Below are 21,373 nucleotides of genomic sequence, written 5' to 3'. Positions count from 1 at the left end.
GGGCCGGCGCCGGGGGAGCGGCGGCAAAGACGGTGGCGGTGGTGGCTGCAGGCGCAGGCAGGCGGCAGGTGCTAGAAGCGGGGCTGGGCGAGGTGTGTGCCCGCTGGGCTCCGGGGCCGCCGCTCCCTCACTGCCCCCATCTCTCCCTCCCTTCGGGCTTCCCAGCGCGTCCAGCCCCCTGTCTCCGCGACCCGGCCCATGGCGCCCCGCGGTTGAGCCGGCGCCGCCAGGGACCCCTCCCGCGGGCCTCCCCGGGGCGCGCAAATCCCAGAGCCGCCCGCCCACCATCCGCGGAGCCCCCCTCCCCTCCTCGCCCGAGCCGGGCGGGACCATGGCTGCGAAGCTGCGAGCGCATCAGGTGGACGTGGACCCGGACTTCGCGCCGCAGAGCCGGCCGCGCTCGTGTACCTGGCCCCTGCCGCAGCCAGACTTGGTCGGCGACGAGGACGGAGCGCTGGGTTCAGGGGTTGCCGAGGGCGCTGAGGACTGCGGGCCGGAGCGCCGAGCCACGGCCCCGCCGATGGCCCCAGCGCCGCCGCTGGGCGCGGAGGTCGGACCGCTGCGGAAAGCGAAGAGCTCCCGGCGGAACGCGTGGGGGAACCTGTCCTACGCCGACCTCATCACCAAAGCCATCGAGAGCGCCCCGGACAAGCGGCTCACGCTCTCGCAGATCTACGACTGGATGGTCCGTTACGTGCCCTACTTCAAGGATAAAGGCGACAGCAACAGCTCGGCCGGCTGGAAGGTGGGGGCGTCCGGCAGGGGAGGGGGTCTGGAGTCGTCGGCTGGGGCTTCCAGGGGCTACTAGATGCGTCTGGGCTCCCGGCGGGCGGTCTAGAGGGAGGCCCTGGGGCACCCCCAGGAGTCACAGAGTGTGTGCCCAGGGCGTGGGGCCGGCCGGCAGACAGGCGGGGGCGTGCTGGGAGCAGCTGTGTGCACGCTCTGGATGCGAGCTGGGAGGTCTGGTGGGGTGACAAGGGACTGCCACTTTGAGGCACTCTCGAGGGACACCCTCACCCCATCCTTGGGGGCATAGCAGAAGAACCTATTCTCGGGCCTCGTACATTGGGGACCCCCCTCTTAACCCCACGAGTTTGCTTTGTGTTACTCTTGTTTTACCCTCTCCACCAGGGCACCCTCCTTAAAGAGCTGACATAATGACTTGAGGCCAGTGGCTGCTTTCCTCCCAAATCTTTCCCACTGCCCTCCCTGGAGCTGGCCGCAGGGTGAGGAATGCGACCCTAGGCCCACAGTTCTTTCTGTGGTGCCAGGAGTTCACTCTAGGGCACCAGCCAGCCTAGGGTGGGGAACTGGTCAGGTGACCTGAGATCTGAGTTCTCCATGGGGCAGCTGCTGCCCCCCTTGCTTGGCTCAGTGTGGTGGGCTGGTGACGATCCCTGCTGGTGTGAGGGCAAGGTACTGAGACCTGGGGATCTGCCCATGACCACCCTAGGCTGTCTTCCACTTCCCTGGCTTTCTGAGCCCAGATGCACTTGGGGGAGGGGGAGAGGGGAGGGGCACCCCAGGGAGGCCTCAGTACCAACCAGTGGAAAGGGGGGAGCCATCTTGGGCGACGACAGGGTCTTGACGGGATTGTGCCCTCCAGACCCTCCCCTGGCCAACTTGTTGGGGCGTGGGGATAGTCGATGCCTTTGGGGGAAAGCAGACTGGGGTGGGGTGGGGGTCGGGCCATGCCTAGGGCCTGTGAGCTTTGAGACTCCCTGTGGGAGAGGGGGTTCTCTATGAGGGAGGCATGCCTGAATGGAGGGAAGGGGCTCTGGCTGGTGGTGCCTATAGGCAGGGTCAGAGGAAGGAGGTGTGCTGGGGGAGGAGGGGAGGCTTGCAGACATGGACAGCTCAAGATGCCCAGGGGCTGCACTGTAGGGGCCACGGTGCTCTGCCCTGGGAGCCCATGGCTCTCAGGCTTTACGCTGGCAGCTTCTCTGTCTGTCTGTGGCCACTACTGGGTGGGGACACAGGCTGGAGGGGCCCACATGAGTCTCCTTCTCCATCCTCTCTCCGGTCCCCTTGGGCTCAGCCCCCTCCGGAACACTTGTTCCTCCTAAATGGGTCCTGCCCTTGTGCTTTGCTCCCACCTCCCTCCCATGTACTGTCCCACCCTTCACTTCTCCCTGTAGATAGTCCCTGTCCTCAAGGGCACAGAGTTCAGATGCCTCTTCCAGGAAGCCTTCCCTAACCCTTTTTAGCTAGCTCAGGACTCCCTCTTCTCTGGCCCTCTCCCTACCTGTCATAGGTCTTAGTCTTTTGTGTTCTGTCTCATTTCCCTTCCCCACCCGCTTTGGAAGACAGTGGCAGTGTCAGAACAATCTCTGTGCCCACGGCTCCGAGCATAGAGCCTGGCACTGGGAACTACCAGTGCATGTCTGGTAAAAGAGTGAAGAAATATGTGGATAGTGAAGAGGGTGCTGAGGCCAGGGAGGGTACTATGGGCCAGAATAAGCCAGGAGGGCTTCCTGCAGGAGGCAGAGCTCCAGCTGGGCTTGATGGGTGAGGGATGATGGGGAAGATGGCAAGAGGGAACATGAGGCTTGAAGCTGGGAGAGAGCTGCAGTTCACTGAGGGTCTCAGGGCCAAGCCCCGTGCCAGGCACCTTCAGGCATCTGTGCCAGGTGTCTCCTTTAATGCTGTCTGCACTCCCTGAGGTAGGTTTTACTGTCACTACTTATAGGGCTGGGCACTGAGGCAGGGAGTGGAGGAGTGAACTGCCCAAGGTCACACAGTCAGTAGATGGGAAAACTGGATTCCAGTCCAGATGTGTCTCCCTCCAGGGACCCAGAGCCTCTGGAATAGTGTCCTGCTGGCACTGGATGTGGGAGGGGGACACTGACAGCTTTCAAACAGGGGCAGATCTAAATCCTAGACTGTGATTGGGAAGGTACTTGGAGATAATTTAGTCCCATGAGTTCATTTCTCAGACTGTGAGACTGAGGCCCTGGAAGAGAATGGGACTCTTCTCAGGTCATCAGTGAGCGGCAGGCCCTGGATGATGGCCCAGGCCTCCCGCCTGCCCATTGGATGCAGTTTCCACTGCACCTCGCTGCTGGGGACACACTGGTTCTCCCTGCGCCTGGGCTCAGGAATGCTTGTCCTGGGCTAGGGCATTGGTGAGGGAGCCTCAGCCTTGGGCTCCTGACCTAGGCCCTGGCAGAGACCCCCAAGGCACTGGAGGAGGGCTGTTCAGAGAGGCCCCTGGCCTTTCCCATCTCATCTCCTCAGTGGCTGTCCTCCTTCTACCCCACCGCCCATCCAGCTCCCCAGGGAGCCTCCTTCCCCTCTCATTCCTGTCCCTCCTAATGCCTGTTCCCCCATTCCCAGTCAGTCCCTCCAGGGCCCTGGTGGCGGGCTGTTCCCAACTCCCAGCCACCCTCCGGTTAGCGGAGCCTGTGGTACACCGCAGGTGCCAGGGCTGGGGCCAGGGACCCCATTGTTCCTTCCTCCCTCCCCTCCCCCACGTAAGTGTTGCACTTGAGTCCCTGGAGTGTACCGAACCCTGTGCTAGATGGAGTGGGGGGACCGAAGGGGAAGGCGTTGCACCTGCTTTCAGGATGCATCAGGGCTCAGCCAGTTCCACACGCAAGCCCTCTGTCTTGCAGGCAGGACTGGGGGCCGGGGAGTGGGGGTGGGAGTAGGAGTGTGGGGAGAGTGGGGTAGGTCCCTCACAGAGAGCACTTGATCTGGTCTGTCTTCTCTGGGTCGGGGGGGGGGTAGAATTGGGGAGAAAGTCTTCCAAGGGATATTGACTGCATACGCAAAGGCAAGGAGGTGGAATTGCGTATGTTGGGTTTGGGAGACTGTTGGGTGTGCCAGGCTGGAACCAAGGGCTCCTGGGCAGGGCTAGGAGCGTGGGATGGCAGGGCTGTGGCGTGGGAAAGGCCGAGTGAGGGCCCTGTGCTTGGCCTTTGCCCTGTGGTCCCACCTGTGATGTGGGAAGATAGTTCAGAGGTGTTGCAGAGAGGAATTGGAGGAGGCAAGATCAACAGCAGGCCTAAGGCACCCAACAGGCTGAAGCCCGAAGAGAGTCTGGGCTTGGTGCTGGGAACACCACCAGAGAGGCTGGTAGTGTTGCCGTCAGGGCAGAGGGTCTCCAGGCCTGGGACGAGGGCTTGGACAGGAGTCTCCCTCCCTCTCCAGTGTCCCAAAAGTGTGGATATCCCACATCCAGGTAGAGCCTCCTACTTCCTCTCAGACACTCTAGCCCCACCTGCCTCCTCCGGGAAGCCTTCCAGGCTGCTCTGGGTCCTGGTGCTCCTTCCACTTAGCGCCCTTGGAGTTATTCCGCCTGCTTTTGTGTTTCCAGGCTGCCAGCTCCCCTGGGAGCTCCCAGGCCAGGCCGGGGTGCCTCCCATTCCTGTCCACGGGACTGGTGGGGGAGGAGCCCAGTGGATGGGGATTTCCCTTCTCCCTCAGTGCCTGGAGCAGCTTGGCTGTTGTGGGGTGGGATCGGGTGGGGGGGTGTCCCCCCCAATCCGGCCCAGGCGGGCCAGTAGGTCCTAGGTGGGGTGGGGGCTAGAGGGGAGGCACTGATCTGAGAGGCCGGGAGGAGGGTCCTGCTACAGCCCGACTGAGCGGTGGTTGTGCGTGCAGGGGCTCCCCTTTCTCTCCTCCCCCCAGCCCGTTCCAGCAGGGCTCCCTCCTTCTTCTTTGTCCTCCGGGGATCCCCAGCCCCGAGGGCTGGTGGAGGTGCGGGAAGAGGCGGTGTGAGCCCGGGTTGGGGGGTGTCCTCACCCCCCGCGCTGCACGAGCGGGGGGCTGGCAGCTGCCCGCCTCCTGGGCACGAGCCCGTGCCAGCCGCTCCTGGCACAGTTGCTGGCACGCCCGGCAGACTCCCACGGCCACCTGCTCACACCCACCCACGAGCGCTGGCGCGCGGCGGGCCCTTCCGGCTTCCCGGGCCTCCCGGCGCCCCTCCCTCGCCACCGCGCCCCTCCCCCCCAGTCCTCTGCTCCCCGAAGGCCCCACACTCTGCCCGCCGCGTGGCCCGCCCGGCGGCCCCCTCCCCAGAAACTTGGGGAGCTTGGGAGGCAGGGCCGCCGGGAGGCCCCTGGGGTGGCTGCGCCTCTGCGGGGAGAAGGGGGGGACCTGGAGGCAGACAGACAGACCGACAGACAGGGTGAGGGCCCCCGCCTGCCACCTGGCGCCGCTCCAGCGGGACGATGGCGGGCAGCGCCGTGCCAGGCGGTAATTGCAGACAGACTAATTTAAAGAGATGAGACGGTTATTTTTAACTCCTGTTAAGGTAATGAACGGCGCTTGGGGGGGGAGGTGTGTGCGGGTTCGAAAGTTCAGCGCCCCCCAGCCGCCACTTTCTGCGGTTTGGGGCTCCCCTCTCTGCACGCCCTGAGGACCCAGCTCAGGACTGAGTGGAGTGGAGGGGCTCTGCCAGAGAGGGGGAAGGGCTCAGAGCGCCGGACAGCAGGCGCCCACCAGCCAAGCCCACATCCCCTCAAATCCTGTCCTCCATCCTTCCAGGTGGGTGTTAGCATCCCGGTTTCCCAGGTGGTGAAGTGACTTGTCTTAGGGTCACATCCCTAAGAAGTGGCAGACCTGGGAACTGAACCCCGTCCTGTCCCCCAAACTCAAGCATTTCCTCCTGTGCCATTGGGACTGGAGAGGAGGGATTTGGGAAGGGTGCAGGCTTGTTTCTTGCAGCCCACCTTCTCCCATCTTTGAGTGGCAGCTGCTGGTGGCCACTCCATGGGGTCCTGGGGGCTATGGAAGCCCGTCTCTCTATGTCTTGTGAAGGGTGAGGGTGTGGTCGCGGGCCGCGTGTGTGGATGTGAGCTATAGCAGGGGGAGCCCCCTCCTCACCTCACTGTCCCCCTTAACTTGTGGCTGACTCCTCAGCACCCCTTTCCTATTTGCAGCCTGTGGCCTGCCTCCCAGCTTGGAAGTGGGTACCTGAGAAACAGGTACACATTGGTGCCCACTCCTTCCACACCTGAGTCTGACTTTGGATCTCCAAGAGAGGTGGAGCCCATCACCCGCTTCCAAGCCTCCTTCCCAGGTCAATCCCTTTCTCACACACTCCCAGGGACCTGGAGCCCGCAAGCTCTGGGACTGCCCATTCTTTTGCTAGACAAGACCTTCAAGTTGTTAGGCCTTCCTTCCTTCTCCCTGGCCATGACCCATCTCTCTGGAGCATCGCTCAGGGTGTCCTAGTTCAGCCCTTTGGGGTCTGTTGGAGCTGTGGAGTCGGGAGTTGGTGAGTGGTGGGCAGAGCACCTGTAGGGGACCCTGATCTAGCGTGTGTGAGCTGGAGCAAAGCTCTCTCCCCTTCTGGTCCACAGTGCTCTCATCTGTGTCCAAAGGGCCTTAACTCACTCAGTCTGTGGCCCTTTCGGGGCTGTGACTGACGAACCCTCTGGTTCTAGGAGCCATGAGGGGTTAGTTGGGACCGAGAGCACAGAGTACCTAATGGGACTTATCATGGGTGGAAGCACGTGAGTACAGGTGTGGATGGACTCAAACTGGGAACTCCTGCTTGGGGCTGCCTACCCTGCCCCTGGCAGTACCCAGGTGGCAGACAAACTCAGGGCACAGTGAAGGGAGTGCTCCTGGCAGTCCCAGCTGGCTACCAGAGCAGGCAGTTGGGGGGTGCAGGGTGTTAGGTGGGCATTAGCAGAGGCTCTGGGGCCCTGGTAGGGCGCTCAGGGGGACAGCTGGATCTGGAGCGCCCCCCTTCCTCCTGGCATCCTGGTTACCATGGAAACCAACTCCTGTTTGGGAGGGTTTGGCTGTCTGCTGCCTCTCCCCACCCCCCAACCCATATGTGGAGGTGGGAGGGGGGCCAGGTGGCGTGTGGGGGAGGGGCCTCCCACACCCTCCCCCCCCCCGCCCCCCCCCCGGGCCTCCCTCTTTGCAGAGAAGCCTTTCTGGTCTCTAAGGGGGATGCCTCTTTTGGGAAGGGGAACCAGAATTCAGAGGATTAACGCCTGGATGCTAGGCAGTCAGTTGGGCACTTCACATAAATCCTCTCATTTCATCCTCCCTGCCTCCTGCCAGGTATGTGTTAATAGCCCCATTTTGCAGTTGAGGAAATGGAGGCTCAGAAAGATGAAGTCACTTGGTCAAGGTAGCATAGCTGAGACGAGGCTGAGCCTAGATTTAGATGCAGACCTGTTTCCTCCATGTTCCGCCATCTTCCAATGCCAGTGTAGTATCAGCCCACACCCCAGCCAGCCCTCCTGCCCCAGGGCTCACTCATGCTCGCTCCAGAGCCCTCCAGGGCTCCTCAGTTCCCCTGGGAGCCAACCAAGCCCAAACTGCTCTGTTTGGACCCCTGGGCCCTCTGCCGGCCTTGTCCAGGCCCTGCCCTCCCTCCCACTTTCCCTGCTGCCTCTGATCCCAGGCAGCCCTCACACTGCCATCTTTATACCTGACACTGGAGTTCTCAACCCAAACCACTGCCATTGTTACATGCTCACCAAGGCTGCTATCGACTCTCATGGATTGAACGCTGGGGACACCCCTCAGAAACTAGGCGGGTGCTTGGGTAGTTTGAACAAAATCCTGCCTCCCAGGTGATTCTGGAAGCCAGTGTGTCTTTCTGAGAATCTGCCTTAAATCCTTAGTTGTTGGCAGAGTTACCTAGAAGCTTTTAGGTAGTGCAATCTGCAGCCCCTGTCTCAGTCCCTCTGTATCAGACTCTCAGTGGGTGGGCTTTGGAATCTATATTTTAACAGGTCTGTCTGATGACGGGTCGGATTCTGAACCGATGCCTTAGATGGTAGCTTCCTCTGCTTCTGCTTGTGGAGTCTTAGTTCCCCGACCAGGGACTGAACCCGCAACCCCTGCAGTGGAAGCATGGACTCTTAACCACTGGACCTCCAGGGAAGTCCCCCTCCCATCTTCCGCTCCCAGGGTGGACCACCTTCTTCTCTAAACAGGCTGCCCAGATTGAGCCCACATCTCTCCTCCTCACTCTTTTTCTGGGTCCTCCAGGGAATTGAGCCCCATGCAGTCAGCTCCAAGGGACTGAAACACCACAATACATTCGCCTGCCCTCCGTGTCTGATGTGCTGTGCCACTGAGAGCCTTTGGCTGCCGGAGGGAGGGGAAACGTCGTGTACTCAGCAGGCCTCTCTGGCGCTGGCCCACAAGGAAGTGGAAAGTCGCAGCCCCTGCTCTCTGCTAGAACCCTGTCTGATGGGGGAGGCGAGACCATGTGTACAGCGCGGTGCTGGTCTTACAGGATCCAGTCCTGGGGCTGTAGCGTGCCACTCCAGGCCTTGGCTACCTGGCCCCAGTCAACCTGTACGGCCACATCACCCACCCCAGCGGTCTTCTGACCCTTGCCTCAGCCACACAGAACTCTTCCAGCTCAGGGTGGAACAACCACATGCCATGACAGGTGTGCTTCCATTTAATTTTCACCGCAAACCGTGAAGCTGGTACTGCTACTATCCCCGGTTTGCAGATGAGGAAAGTGAGGCTGAGAGAAACAAAGTGGCTCTCACAGTATCCCACTGGAAGGGACAGAAATGAAACTCCCCTGGGCTACTCCTCCCTAACCGAGTGCTCTGGCCAGGCCAGTCCAGGCTGGCCGCTACCCCCCTGCCCCCCAGCCCTAGCACTGTCTCTCTGATTTCCCTTAGAGTTTGGCCCTGGGGCTTCCAGCCTCGGGGGTGGCTCTGGGAACCCTGGTACCCTTTCTCAAATCCAGAGCTCCCAGAGGGAGGGAGCTGACATTGTCCGCCCCCCTCCATCTGCAGGCCCCAGGGCTGATGGCCGCTTCCTCTACTCACTTTAATCCAGGCCTACACCCACTGGGCACCCAGTGTGCAGCACTGCTCAGAGGAACCGGACTGGCTCCCTGCCCTCGAAATGCCTGCAGGTCCAGCTGGGGAGATAAGACGAGGATAAAAACTACCCAGGGTCATGATGGAGGGCCAGATAATGAGCTACGGGAATTTGGAGGTGAGGGGGAAGAACCAGGCAAAGGAGTCAAACCCTCAGGACTCTTCAGGAGCCCCACAGGGTCTGGCTGTGTTAACCGGAGCCCAGCAGGACTTGAGGCTGGGGAAGCAAGCAGGGGCTGGATGGCGAATGGCCTTGAATGCCACACCAAGGAGCTGGCACTCCAAGCTGTGGGGGATGAGGAATGCCATGGGCAGAAAGGATGGTATGGAGGGTGGGGGTGGGGGGAGAGACTGGCTCAGGTGCCCAATGTGGGCCCAATACTGGGGTCCAGGGGAGAAGGTGAGCCTGAGAGAGGGTGGAGGCCCCAAGATTCCAAGCAGCACCCTTTGGTGCCTTGAGGATCTCAGAGGTAAGACAGAGTGGTGTGGGTAGGAGTCTGGAGGCAAGCAGGGAGGAGCAGTCCTAGTTCTGCCACTTACCCTCTGTGTGGCCTTGGGCAACCTAGCTTCAGTTTCCCCCTCTGCAAAGTGGGATAATAATAAGACTTATGTCCAAGATTTGTCGTGAGAATTGCATGTAAGGAGAGTTACATGTAAAGTCCCCAGTGAAATCTTAGCAAATACCATTATTGGTATTCATTGCTCTGGGAAAGGAAAGGAGATACCTCCACATGTGCTGTGTAGGGTAGGGGTCCTGGGCCCTGATCCCTGAGAGACACTGACTTGTGTATGTGTTTGGGGTCGGGGGTAGGATTTCTTCTTCTAGTCCCTCCCGTTCTGTCCCTGGAGTGTCAGAAGATCAGGACGTCCAAGCTTCATCCTGCCCTTAGGTCCAACCACTGCTCTGCCTACAGAGCCTTCCCCATGGCCTTGGGAAGCAAGCAGGCAGGTTTTAGGCACTGTATTTTTACAGGCGAGGCCAGTGATTTACTCAAGGTCACCCTCGAATCCGGGGCTGCCTGCCCCTGGGCGCCGGCTCCTCTTTGCCCACTGGCGGGCTTTGCGACCTTGGGCATGGTCCTTCCCTCTCTGGCCCTCAGTCTCATCTCGGGATCCGAGTTCACCTCCCCCAACACTCTGGGAAGTTGTGATGCCTCCTCCACCCCTCCAGTCCCCTCCCCCTGTCCTCAGCTGGCCTTGCCTTCTTTTGTAACCTGAGCTGGGGCCGTGGGGGAAGGGGCTTGCCCTCAGCCAGAGGCACCTGCCAGCCGAGCAGATGTGAGTGGATGGAGGCCCACCCCCCCCCCCAAGCCTCTAGGGGGTCACCTGCTCCTGGCTCGGCAGGGCTGGTGCTGGAGCAGGCAGTGCTCAGCACACCCAGGCCTGGCCTCTGGCCTCTGCCCCCGGAGCTTACCCTGAGCACTTGTTCATTTTTCAGCGGACATTCGTGCTCCAACATGCCCTGCAAGGGCCTCTCGGGCTCCAGTAGAAGACAGATGGCAGATGAGGGCTGATGCCCCGGTCTGGGTGGGCTGCCCCGAGCTCCTGGAGCCCCTCGGCATGGGGACAGAGGGCCAAGGGCGGCCCCTGGGGACGAGGGCAGTGTCTATGCGGGTGGCCATGCCCCTGGGAGAGCAGATGGTCCTCTTGGCACCATGCCCACTCTTCCCCCCCTCTTCCCCCCCCCAGGAGCCAGCCTGTAGGGCTGGGGCACAGCTGCTGAGCCCTCCCCAGAGCCAGGCCCGGGGCAGGACTGGGTGAGGTCACCGCAGCTGCTCCCAGGGCCGGGGGCAGGGGTGTTGGATGTGCTGCCGGCAGAGGGAGGGAGGAGGCTCCGATGAGGAGAGGCTGGGAGAGGCCTGAATGGCCTGGCATTTACGGATCCCCTTTAGTCCTGGAAGAGGGAGGGAAGAGTCTGTGGAGAGGTTGCTGAGCCAGTGTGGACAGCACCTGGCACCCCCTCCCCAGGGAAGTTTCTGTCTGGCCTAGGCTCCTCCCTACAGGCCTCTCAGGGTAGGAGGAAGAGCAAGGGCCCTGGGTGTGAATTCCTGCCTCAACACTTACCCACCTGGGCAGGTCAGTTGTCTCTTGAAGCCTCAGTTTCTCATCTGTAAAGTCAGGATAATGAACCAGCTCAGAGGTTTGTTACAGATACTCAGTAAGATTTTAATTGTTGAGCGCCAGCACAGCACACCGAGTGCTCAGCAAATGGTAGCTTCTTTCCTTTCTCACTTTGCTGAAGTCTCCTGAGAAGCCAGGGGAGAAGTAGGGAGGAGGCAGAGGCAGCAGGAACCGGAGGGGAAACCGGGAGGGAGGAGGCAAGGCCTGGAGCTCCGGCCTGAGGTCTTGTTGAACAGAAACGACACAGAGTTGCCCGGCCTGAGAGTTCCGACCTATGTGTGGACTTGCTGTGAGCCAAGGACTGCCCCACAGAGTTCAGGTGGGGAGGCAGCCTCACCTAGAGTTCTACTCCAGCGTGCAGGTGGATTTTTGCAGTGGCACTGAAGGGAGGAGCAGCTATCTTTGGGGCTTGCAGAGCGGGCTAGGAAATGCTGCACAGCTAGCCCTGATGGAGCGGCAGGAACCACTTGAGCAGAGAGCGAGGGAAGGGCACAGGGAACAGAGTGTGTGAAGGCATGGAGGTGTGAGACATCCAGGGTGGCTGGAGTCCCAGATGGGTTTAAGGGAATGGAGGTAATGAAGCTGGAGAGCACCAGAGGGCCCTTGAGTGTCAGTCTGGAGTTGGACGCAAGCGCTGGCGGCACGAGGAGCCATGGGCTTTTGAGTAGGGGTGAGCTGGGACTTCTGCTGCTGATTTGTGTACTGCCCAGGCTGGGTGTGTGGGTTCTGTCGTCTCTGCGGGGGCAGGGGTGGGGGACGCCAGGGCCCGTCCCTTGACCTCACGCCTTGCTTTGGACATTTGCTTCCTCTTGGCCCCTGGCTGCTCACTTCTGTTCCACTGCTGACCCCAAGCCCATTCACCTGTCAACACCTGTGGCTCTGATGCCCCCACCTGCCCTTCTACCCTTCCTTCACTACACACCCTAGTGTGTACACACCTTGGTGTACACACCAAGGGTTTGCATGTGGCCTCAGGGCCCTGAGGTCATCCAGGCCACCCCTTCTGCCAGGAATCCTGTCTGGACTGAGTACTCCAGGCAGCACAGCCAGTGACCCTCCCCCCCACCCCCCGCGCTGGCCACCCTCCCCCAGAGTCTGTGGCTCTCTCTGAGTCAGGTGTGTTCCTGGGCCAGAGGGGGTGGGGTGTTGTACGAGAGCTGTGCCTGGGGCTGAGACAGGGAGTCAGGAAGACTCTTGACATGTGGGATCTCATCCAGTTCCCAGCCACGCTCCCTCCCCCACGGACGTTGCAATAGTTACCCTCTTTTACGGGGGAGGCCCAAGGTCACATGGATGAAGTTGGGATTCCAACTCTAGCCCTTAACCCTTCTTTATGCAGGAAAGGAGGGAAGGAAGCGGGGAGAAAGGAAATGGGAGTCATGGAGGGGAGCAGAGCACTCATGCCCCCCAGAGGTGATCTCTGCTCAGGAAGGCACTAGAGGGTGGAGCTGGATCACCACCCCCACTGGACAGCTGGGGTCAGCTTCCTGAGGCAGGGGCCGGGCTGAACCTTGGACAGCGATAGAGCCTGGAGAGGAATCCATACCTGGTTTTGGACGCAAGACCCAGGACTGAACTGGGAGGGTCCTGGAATCCCCTTGGTGCCAGAGGCCAGGAGGTAGCACGGGGCTTGTGGGTGGGGAGCACAAGACTTGAGTCTCCTGTCTCTGATGAAAGCCAGGAAGATTGGGCTTGAGAACCAGGGCAGGGATGGCCTCTGAGGTGGGCAGCAGGGCAGTGTTCCCCGCCCCATTGGCGGTGTGGGTAGGAAGAGCCTTAGCTCTGGAATCCAACAGCCCCGAGACCCAGACCTGGCTCCATCACTTCGCAGCTTCATGGCCTCAGGAGTCATTTAACCCACCTGAGCCTCAGTTCTCCCCCCCACCCCACTTTGTAAAATAGCATCACCTACTCACGGTTTGCATGGCTGTTAGGATTCAAAGAAGAAACGTATCTAGAGAATCGAGCTTAGGTCTGGCACATCGTAGGTGGTGCCCTTCTCCTGCCTCGGTATTTGAGCACGGGCCAGTGGTGTGCGAGAGCTGGCTTGCACTGGCGCGTGAGAGCTCATCGTGCACACTTCTTCCCAGTTCTGCACTCAGTGACATCATGCTGCCAGCTTAAAATTGGCTACGATGGGAGTATCCATGCCACAGAAATCAGCAAATGCTACAAATCGAATCAGGTGGGGTTTTTTCCCCTGTTGGAGAGCTGAAGGAGATCCATCCCGTGGGCCCTCTTTAGCTCTCGAGGGGACCAAATGGGAGGTGGGGCAATGGTCGAGGGCTGGCTGGGCCGAGCAACCTAGAACTCAAAGTCCGTGGGCCCTTTAGGGCCTGGGGAGATTGGATATAGTCATCGTGCCATGCAGCCCTCTTTAGGCAGGGGACAGCAAATGGTGGGGCCCTTCTTCTCTCTCCAAACTCCCCCTCTTTGCCCCTACTCTTCAGCCCTGAGATCTGGTGGGCTCTGGCTGGAGAAGTAAGATTGGATGAGCTTGAGCTATCAGGGAATGAAACTATGCTGGGAGGAGAAATGAGGTTGTGCTGGAAGATAAACGGGGTGTACTGTCAGGGCATGAGGTGGTACTTGGAGGCAAGGTGAGGCTGCATTATGAGATAAATGAGGTTGTACTATCGGGATGAAGTGTACTTGTAGAAGAGATGATGTCCCGCTGGATCAGTCGGGTTGCACCATCAGGGAACACAGCCACACCACAGGAGGAAGGAGAGCCTCTGACTTGGAGGATAAATGAGGGTGTCCTGCTGGATAAATGAGGGGGCCCGTCAGGTGAACGGAGTGCTGTTAGCGAATGAGGTTGTACTTGCTGGATAAATGGGACTGGTGTGCTGGATAAATGGGGTTGTGCTGTCAGATGAATGCATTACCGCTCGTGGGCGAAGGGTGTCCTGGGAATAGATGAGGGTGTCCTCTTGGATAGATGAGCTGCCGCTACCAAATGGCTCAGACCCTGTCCACGAGGGAGGCACCGTCAGCAAGGGCGAGGTTATTCTGTTCCCACAGGGGCTACTGCAGCGTCTTCTGGCCCACGTGGTCCAGGCTGTGAGAGAGCTTGGCCACAGCAAGCCTTGGGTTCCCCAAGTCTATCTGGGGAGCAGGAGCGAGCAGGTGGGGCTTGGGGTAGGCAGCCGCCTTGTTCACCCTGGGAGCCTTTCTTCCCCTTGCACAGAAGCCCCTCCTCTCTGCAGTTCCTTCTGTGGCTCTGACCGCTCCTGCCTTTCTCCGACCCATGCTTGCCTCCCATTCCGTCCCGTATTCCCCTCTCTCAGCCCAGTTTGGAGAAGCCCCTATCGTGTGCCAGCCACTCTGACAGTCTCATTAATTCTCCCTGCCATACAATGTTCCCCCCCTTTTCTGTCTCTCCTTCATTCAGCAAAAATTTATGAAATGCCTAGCATATACCAAACACATGGGGTCCGGTTACAAGAAAAAAAGGGGGGACAAAAATCCCTCATGGAACTTATTTTCTAATATAAGGGAAACCAGACAATTAATAATAAATACAATATAAAGAAATTATATGGTACTTTAGAAAGCGCTAATTGCTTTAGAAAAATTCAGAGCAGGCTAAGGGGGCCGAGAAATGGCAAGGCAGAGAAGCACTTGTTAAAAAAGTGGGTGGGATGGGGCTTCTCACATAGGTGGCATCTGAACAGAGACTTGAAGGAGATGAGAGATGGATGTGAGTATCTGGGTGAACAGTGTTGCCCCTGCGACCGAGGCCCCAAGGTGGGATGGTGCCCGGCAGGTTCCTGGCAGCAGGACAGGGTCAGGGCAGGAGCCTGGGAGGTCATGGAAGGGCTTGTGGGCTACGGCAAGGCCTTTGTTCTTTACTCGGAGTGAGATGGGGGCATCAGAGCGTTCTGGGCAGGACTGGTTGTGGTCCATGTTATTTATAGGATCCCTCCAGCTGCTGCCTGGAGGGAAACAGGGTGCAAGCAGGTAGCTGTTTGAGGAAATGGAGGTTCAAAGCATCTTTTGCTCCATTGTTTGTGGGTGTTGAAGCCAAGACTGGAATCCCGTGCTCTTTGTCCCGTACCAGCCTCTTCTCCCTGGTGCCTGAGGCCCCAGGGGGCTGGCCTCTCGCCCAGGTTCTGAGGGAGAGTAGGATGGGCATGGGATGTAACCTACTGTCCCTTCCCTCTGTCCCTTGATGGTCTCTGAGGCACTGAGTCAGGGAGGTCCCATCTCCCCTGGGAACCTGCCCCAGGCCTGCATGGAGGTGTGGGAGGTGTGAGGCCCCAGAAGCCAGGCCCAGCTTGCGCACCAGGGGAACCGGGGCATGCCGGGGCCGTAGCTGTGGTGGCGGGTTGCTAGGTGACTCTGAGAGGGAGCCCTGGTTACTGCTGCCTGGTAGAGGCGTCTCCCTCACCTCCTCCGTGGCCTCTGGTCTCCCAGGAGGCCTTGTGGGCGAGATGTGATCGGCGCTTGCCACTGGATCTTGGCTGGGAGCTCTGATGGGTACCAGGTGGCTGGGACCTGAGTAGCCAGAATGGGCTGCAGGGCCTGGCCTTGCCTCCTGGGGCACAGCCCTGCTGCACACCTGGCGAAGAGCCTGGCTCAGCAGACCAAGGCCTAGGTCCTCGCCCGGCTCTGGGCCACCTCGTTGGGTAACCCTGGGCAAGGCACGGCACCTTTCTAGGCCTCAACTGCCCCATCCATCTGGCCTGCAGAATCCCTCCGCAAGGGCCTCGTTTTCAGTGAGAGCGCCAAGGGAGGGTGCCGAGCAGGCAGGGCTCCAGGTACCCCTGCCCCACCTCCGATGGCTTGAGTGTTGAACACTCACGTTTTGCATTAGATTCCATTCACTAAAAAGGTTCCACTACTTTAAAAAAAAACAAAAGTTTGAAAACCTCTGGACTGAATGATTCCAAGAACTTTTTATTGTCAGACTGAAAAGGTGCCTAGAATCCAGTGGCCCAGCTCATCAATTTATGGGGAGGGAAACAGGCCCAGAGAGGAGGAGGGACTGGCCCCAGGTCAGGCTTGCCGGGGAAGGAGGGCCACCAAGCTGGGGGTCATGAGGCCTGGGCTCGAATCCCTGGGTGAACTGGGGCAAGTCCTTTTTTCTCTCTGGGTCCGACCAGCTGTGGTTTTGGGCTGGGGCTCGGGGGTACCTGGCTGGGCAGGGAACAGAGCGGGGAAGGATGCAGACCTTCATAGGCCTGGAACATGTGTTCTTGGTGGTAATCTAAAACATTTTTATTGATATTCAGAAAATTTGGAAGTATTACGGAGTACAGTGCGAGATTCCTTTGAATTCTACAAAGGAAGCACAAGACTTGTAGGAATTTTGACCTTGTAACATGCCCCCAGCTTCCCATACTGCCAGCTTCTAGGGTTGGTTACATCATGGAAATTTTCAGAAGAAATGGAGGACTGGTTTCCTAAGATTCTTTGGAAGTTCTCTGACTTGTTCTCTCTGCCATGGTGGAACGTGAGGTCCTTTAGACTCAGAACGAGACTAACCTGAAATCAGTGCCTGGCTCTGCCACTTAAACTGTGTGATCTTTTCAACTTACTTAACCTCTCTGAGCCTCACTCGCCTCATCTTGACTAGGGCTCACAATCCCTGCGTTGTGTGGAGACTGATAGAATGTATTCTATCAGTACTTCCAGTACTCAGGGCTGACCTGGCAGGTACTCGGGAGGTGCCTGTACTTGGCGGTGTCCTTCCTCCTCCCCCCACCCCCAAGCACTCAGAACCGGGCTGGCACGTGGTGACACTGATAAAGAGGTGTAGCCTGACTGACCTCCAGCTGGAGAAGCTGGGAGCTGGAGCCTCTGGTAAGGCAGATAATCCCCCAGGGGAGGAGAACTGAGGCCTCTGAGGCCCCCCCCCAACCAACACAGGTGTTGGGAAGGGGCTGGGGAGCCAGGTGCAGGGGCGGGAGCAGGAGAGGGGCTTTCTACTCCAGGGAGCACCACTCCCTGGGGGTCCAGCTCCCCTCCTCTCAGGGCCCCAGGAGAAGCCAGGCAGGACTATGCTGGGACGGGCCTTGAAGCCCTAGCTGTTATCTCCCAAGACCAGAAAGTGCTAGAGATAGGGAGCCTGGGGCCCTGAAGAGTCAGGTGAGTACCTGGAACTGGGGGTGAGGGGTGGGAGGGTGCCCTGGGCAGCAGGGAGGACCCCTCCTTCTGGAGACAGGCGGGAAGGAGACAGGAGGGAGAGCCCTCGCGGGTCAGAGGTTCTGGAGCTGGGCGGATGAGAGCAGGTCCGTGCGCCGGGCAGATCTGGAGTGGTACCTGGCATTACCGCCTGTGGGACCGAGGGCAAGTTACATCACGCCTCTGGCCTCCATGCCCTGGCGCATGAGATGGGGTAATGCCAGCTCCCCAGAGTTGTTCGTGCCCAGCGCAGTTACACTCAGGGCCTGATACTGAGGATTGTAGAGACAGAGCGGGTCTGTGGAGTGAGCTAAGAAGTGAGGTCTTCTGGCCAGAGTGAGGGATTTAACCAGCGTTTATGGGCACCTGGTGTGTTCACCAAACACCCACACATGTTATCTCAGGTGATGATCTAACAGCCTTCTGAGGTGGTTACTGGATGTCGCCCATTTTTTTCAGAGGAGCTCACTGAGGCATGGACTCCTAGAGATTGAGTCAATAGCCATGGTCACATAGCTAGGTGGCTGAAAAGAGCCAGGCATCCTGCCCAGCCCTGCAGATACCCAAACCCCTGCTGTTTCCACAGCAGTACCTGAGCCAGGAGGTCCAGGCCACCAGCAGGGAGGCCTCAGAGGTGGGGCATGATAGGCCCTGCAGAAGATCTACTCCTCCAGGTTCTTGTGGGAGCCAGGTCAGTGGAGCTGTGGACTCCCCAGCCTTCCTCTGTCCCCAGGACAGGCCTGGCAAACGCAGGCAGTGATATGGGGCCCAACAGAAATTTAGAAGAGGATACGTGTAGGTGTGCCTAAGGTGAAGCCCAGGGAAGGACCAGGGGCAGCCGAAGGGCTCTGTGGCCTTGGGCAAGCCACTTCACCTCTCTGAGCCTCGGTCTTCTTGTCTGTAAATGGGCCTGATGCCACGTGCTTTGTGGAGATTTTGTGAAGGTTCCACCAGGAAGGGGCTTTGAGGGCAGAGCTACTCTGCATCAGGTGGGTGGGGAGGGGAGGGGAGGGGAGGGAGGGCTGCAGCCCAGAGGGGACCTGGGCTGACCTGAAGGTGGGCAGTGAGCAGAGGCGGGGTCTGGGGTCTTCATGGCCAGTGGATGTGCTTTGAGGGGCTTGCTGGGATCCAAGGCCTCTGTGGAGTTCACAAAAGCTCAGAGAAGTTGGGGGAAAGTCTGGGCCTCTACCCACCTTGGGGACACCCAGCCTATTCTGCTTTCCCTGGTCAGGCCCTCCCAGCAAAGGGTTAACAGTCTTCTCTACCTGCAGTTGCATTTTAAAGACACGAAATTAAAGCAGGTAATTTATTCTCCCCACACACGAAAGAGCAATTAGTTCTAAACAGGGCTTAATCAGTCACCGCGAGATTGATTTCTGGAGCCCTGGGTTTTCGGGCTCCTGGCGCCATGCCAGGTTGGCAGGGTGGTGGGGAGCGGACAAATGAGCCGCAGCGGCATGAGCCCTTACATAATCTGCTAGGGGGCCCTGGCAGCCTGGCTAGCCCCGGGCGGGGCTTGGCTGAGTTGGGGGGGGGTGTCTTTGCTCCCCCGCTGCAGGTCCCTTAGCAGTTGCCTCCCTGGAAAGGCTAGACCCAAAGCTCTGGCCTCACCCTACAGACAGTGCCTGTGTGGGGCAGGGGAGCGGGAAGGATGGGGCGCGTCTAGGGTAGAGGATGGATAGTCTGAGTTTGTCCGACCTGGTACTTACACCTGTTCCCCCCTTCTTCCCTTTACCCTTTCATCTTCCCTATTTCCTCCCCCTCCGCCTTTTGGCTCCTCTCCCGTTCTCTTATACTCTCACTTCTCTATTTTCTCCCACTCCTCTTCCCATCAATTACCCCCTCACTTCCCACTCCCCCACCCCTATCCTTGTCTCTGGCCACAGAACTCCATCCGGCACAACCTGTCTCTGCACACCCGGTTCATCCGCGTGCAGAACGAGGGCACAGGCAAGAGCTCCTGGTGGATGCTGAACCCTGAGGGCGGAAAGACGGGCAAGACCCCGCGGCGCAGAGCCGTGTCCATGGACAACGGGGCCAAGTTCCTGCGCATTAAGGGCAAGGCCAGCAAGAAGAAGCAGCTGCAGGCACCGGAGCGAAGCCCCGACGACAGTCCCCAGGGCGCGCCAGCCCCGGGACCCGTGCCTGCCGCGGCCAAGTGGGCCACGAGCCCGGCCTCGCACGCCAGCGACGACTACGAGGCGTGGGCCGACTTCCGCGGCGGCGGGAGACCCCTGCTCGGGGAAGCGGCCGAACTGGAGGACGACGAGGCCCTGGAGGCCCTGGCACCGTCGTCGCCGCTCATGTACCCGAGCCCGGCGAGCGCGTTGTCGCCCGCGCTGGGTGCGCGCTGCCCGGGGGAGCTGACCCGCCTGGCCGAGCTCGGGGGCCCGCTGGGCCTGCACGGCGGCGGCGGGGCGGGGCTGCCCGAGGCGCTGCTGGACGGCTCGCAGGATGCCTACGGGCCGCGGGCCCGCGCCGGGACGCCCGCCTACTTCGGCGGCTGCAAGGGCGGTGCCTACGGCGGGGGCGGGGGCTTCGGGCCGCCGGCGCTGGGCGCGTTGCGCCGCCTGCCCATGCAGACCATCCAGGAGAACAAGCAGGCCAGCTTTGCGCCGGCCGCCGCGCCCTACCGCCCGGGGGCGCTGCCCGCGCTGCTGCCGCCACCGCCACCCGCGCCCAGGGCCGGCCCGGTGCTGGGCGCGCCCGGGGAGCTGGCACTGGCGGGCGCGGCCACCGCCTACCCGGGCAAGGGGGTGGCCCCGTACGCGCCGCCGGCGCCCTCGCGCAGTGCCTTAGCCCACCCCATCAGCCTTATGACGCTGCCCGGCGAGGCGGGCGCGGCGGGAGTGGCGCCGCCGGGCCACGCGGCCGTCTTCGGGGGCCCCCCCGGCGGTCTCCTGCTGGACGCGCTGCCGGGGCCGTACGCGGCCGCCGCCGCAGGGCCGCTGGGTGCCGCGCCCGACCGCTTCCCGGCCGACCTGGACCTCGACATGTTCAGCGGGAGCCTCGAGTGCGACGTCGAGTCCATCATCCTCAACGACTTCATGGACAGCGACGAAATGGACTTCAACTTCGACTCGGCCCTGCCGCCGCCGCCGCCCGGCCTGGCTGGGGCCCCGCCCCCCAACCAGAGCTGGGTGCCGGGCTGAGGGCCGCCTCCCGCGCCCTCGGTGCCCTGCCCCGCCCCCCCCAGGGGCCTCTGTCTTCCCATCCTGATCCCCGGGTCCCCACTCCCATTCCCGCTCCACGGAGGGGATCCAGGAGGCAGCCCCATTCCAGCTAGAGACATCCCTCGGAAGCTGACCGCTGAGGGAAGTGGTAGGGAGGGGCTGGGGCACCCTGCCATTCTTGCCCAGACTCCTGAGACCCGCTCCCCCTACTCCCAAGGGCGGGAAGCCTGGGAGTGGAGGTTGGATTCCGGGCTGGGTGGGAGTAGGGAGGAATGAGGTGGGCCGTGCTAGTCTGGGAAGCCAACCGGGAGGCGGGGCGGGGCGGGGTGGGGGGGCGTCTCCGAATCTTCAGTTTCCTTTGCGGGGCCCCCGCGTGACGAATCGCCCACCCCAAAGTCGAATCTGATTCCCAGTTGACACGTTCCCACTGGTTTTAGCCTCACCCACCCCAAGCCAGGAACCCCTCCCGGAAACACACTCACACCTACCTATTGGCTGTTCACCTTGAGCTGTCCTCCGGCCCTAAACCACTCTCCGACCTCCAGCCCCACAGTTCAGCCCCGCCCACCCATCCTTGCCCGCCTCAGTTTCTCCCCTCCCAGGTGGAAGTCCCTCTCCCTTTCCGCCCGTCCCCATACCCCAGTACTGGTCTCAGCCTCCCCAGTGGGCCTCAGCTCCGGATCCAGCCCCCCAACCCGACACCCCTTTCTCCGTGCCAGTCCTGGCGCCTCTCTCCCATATTTATAAGTGTCCGGTCGGGGCGGTCTGTGGGCGCGGCGTCCCCGGCGCATATCGTAGGCAGTGTACCGTGGCCGTGCCGTCAGCGTGTGCGTGTGCGTGTGTGCCGTGTCGAGGCCGTGTAGAGTGCATTGTACAGCATATTTTCATGAATAAAATTGTTTTAAATATTTCTCGCGCCTTGGGCTAGTAGGGGGAGCTGCGGAGGAAGAGGATAATTGGTAGGGATCATGGATGCGGGGGTCCCCGTGCCCGAGCCCATTGTGGCTTTGTGTCTGAGTCTGTGTCAGCATTCACTGATGTCTGTCTGCTCAACACACTGGTTAAGCGCCTACTGAGTTTTGGATGCTGGAGATGTGCCTGTGTGGAGCTCTGCACCTGTTTCTGTGAACA

General features: G+C 60.4%; 1 protein-coding gene across 1 annotated transcript; it reads left to right on the top strand.

The window, feature by feature from the left end:
• Positions 1-331: 331 nt before the first annotated feature.
• FOXO6 (forkhead box O6) lies at positions 332-21,115 on the top strand (the record flags this gene model as incomplete). Its single annotated transcript, XM_082662763.1, has 2 exons — positions 332-745; positions 18,956-21,115. The coding sequence occupies 2 exons, from the start codon at positions 332-334 to the stop codon at positions 20,219-20,221; spliced, it is 1,680 nt and encodes a 559-aa protein (XP_082518889.1). The 3' UTR covers positions 20,222-21,115.
• Between the last annotated feature and the right edge of the window lie 258 nt (positions 21,116-21,373).

This window comes from Grampus griseus (genome assembly GCF_964374135.1).
Source record: "Grampus griseus genome assembly, chromosome: 1".
Classification (NCBI taxonomy): Eukaryota; Metazoa; Chordata; class Mammalia; order Artiodactyla; family Delphinidae; genus Grampus; species Grampus griseus.
This window is presented reverse-complemented; position numbering and strand designations above follow the sequence as displayed.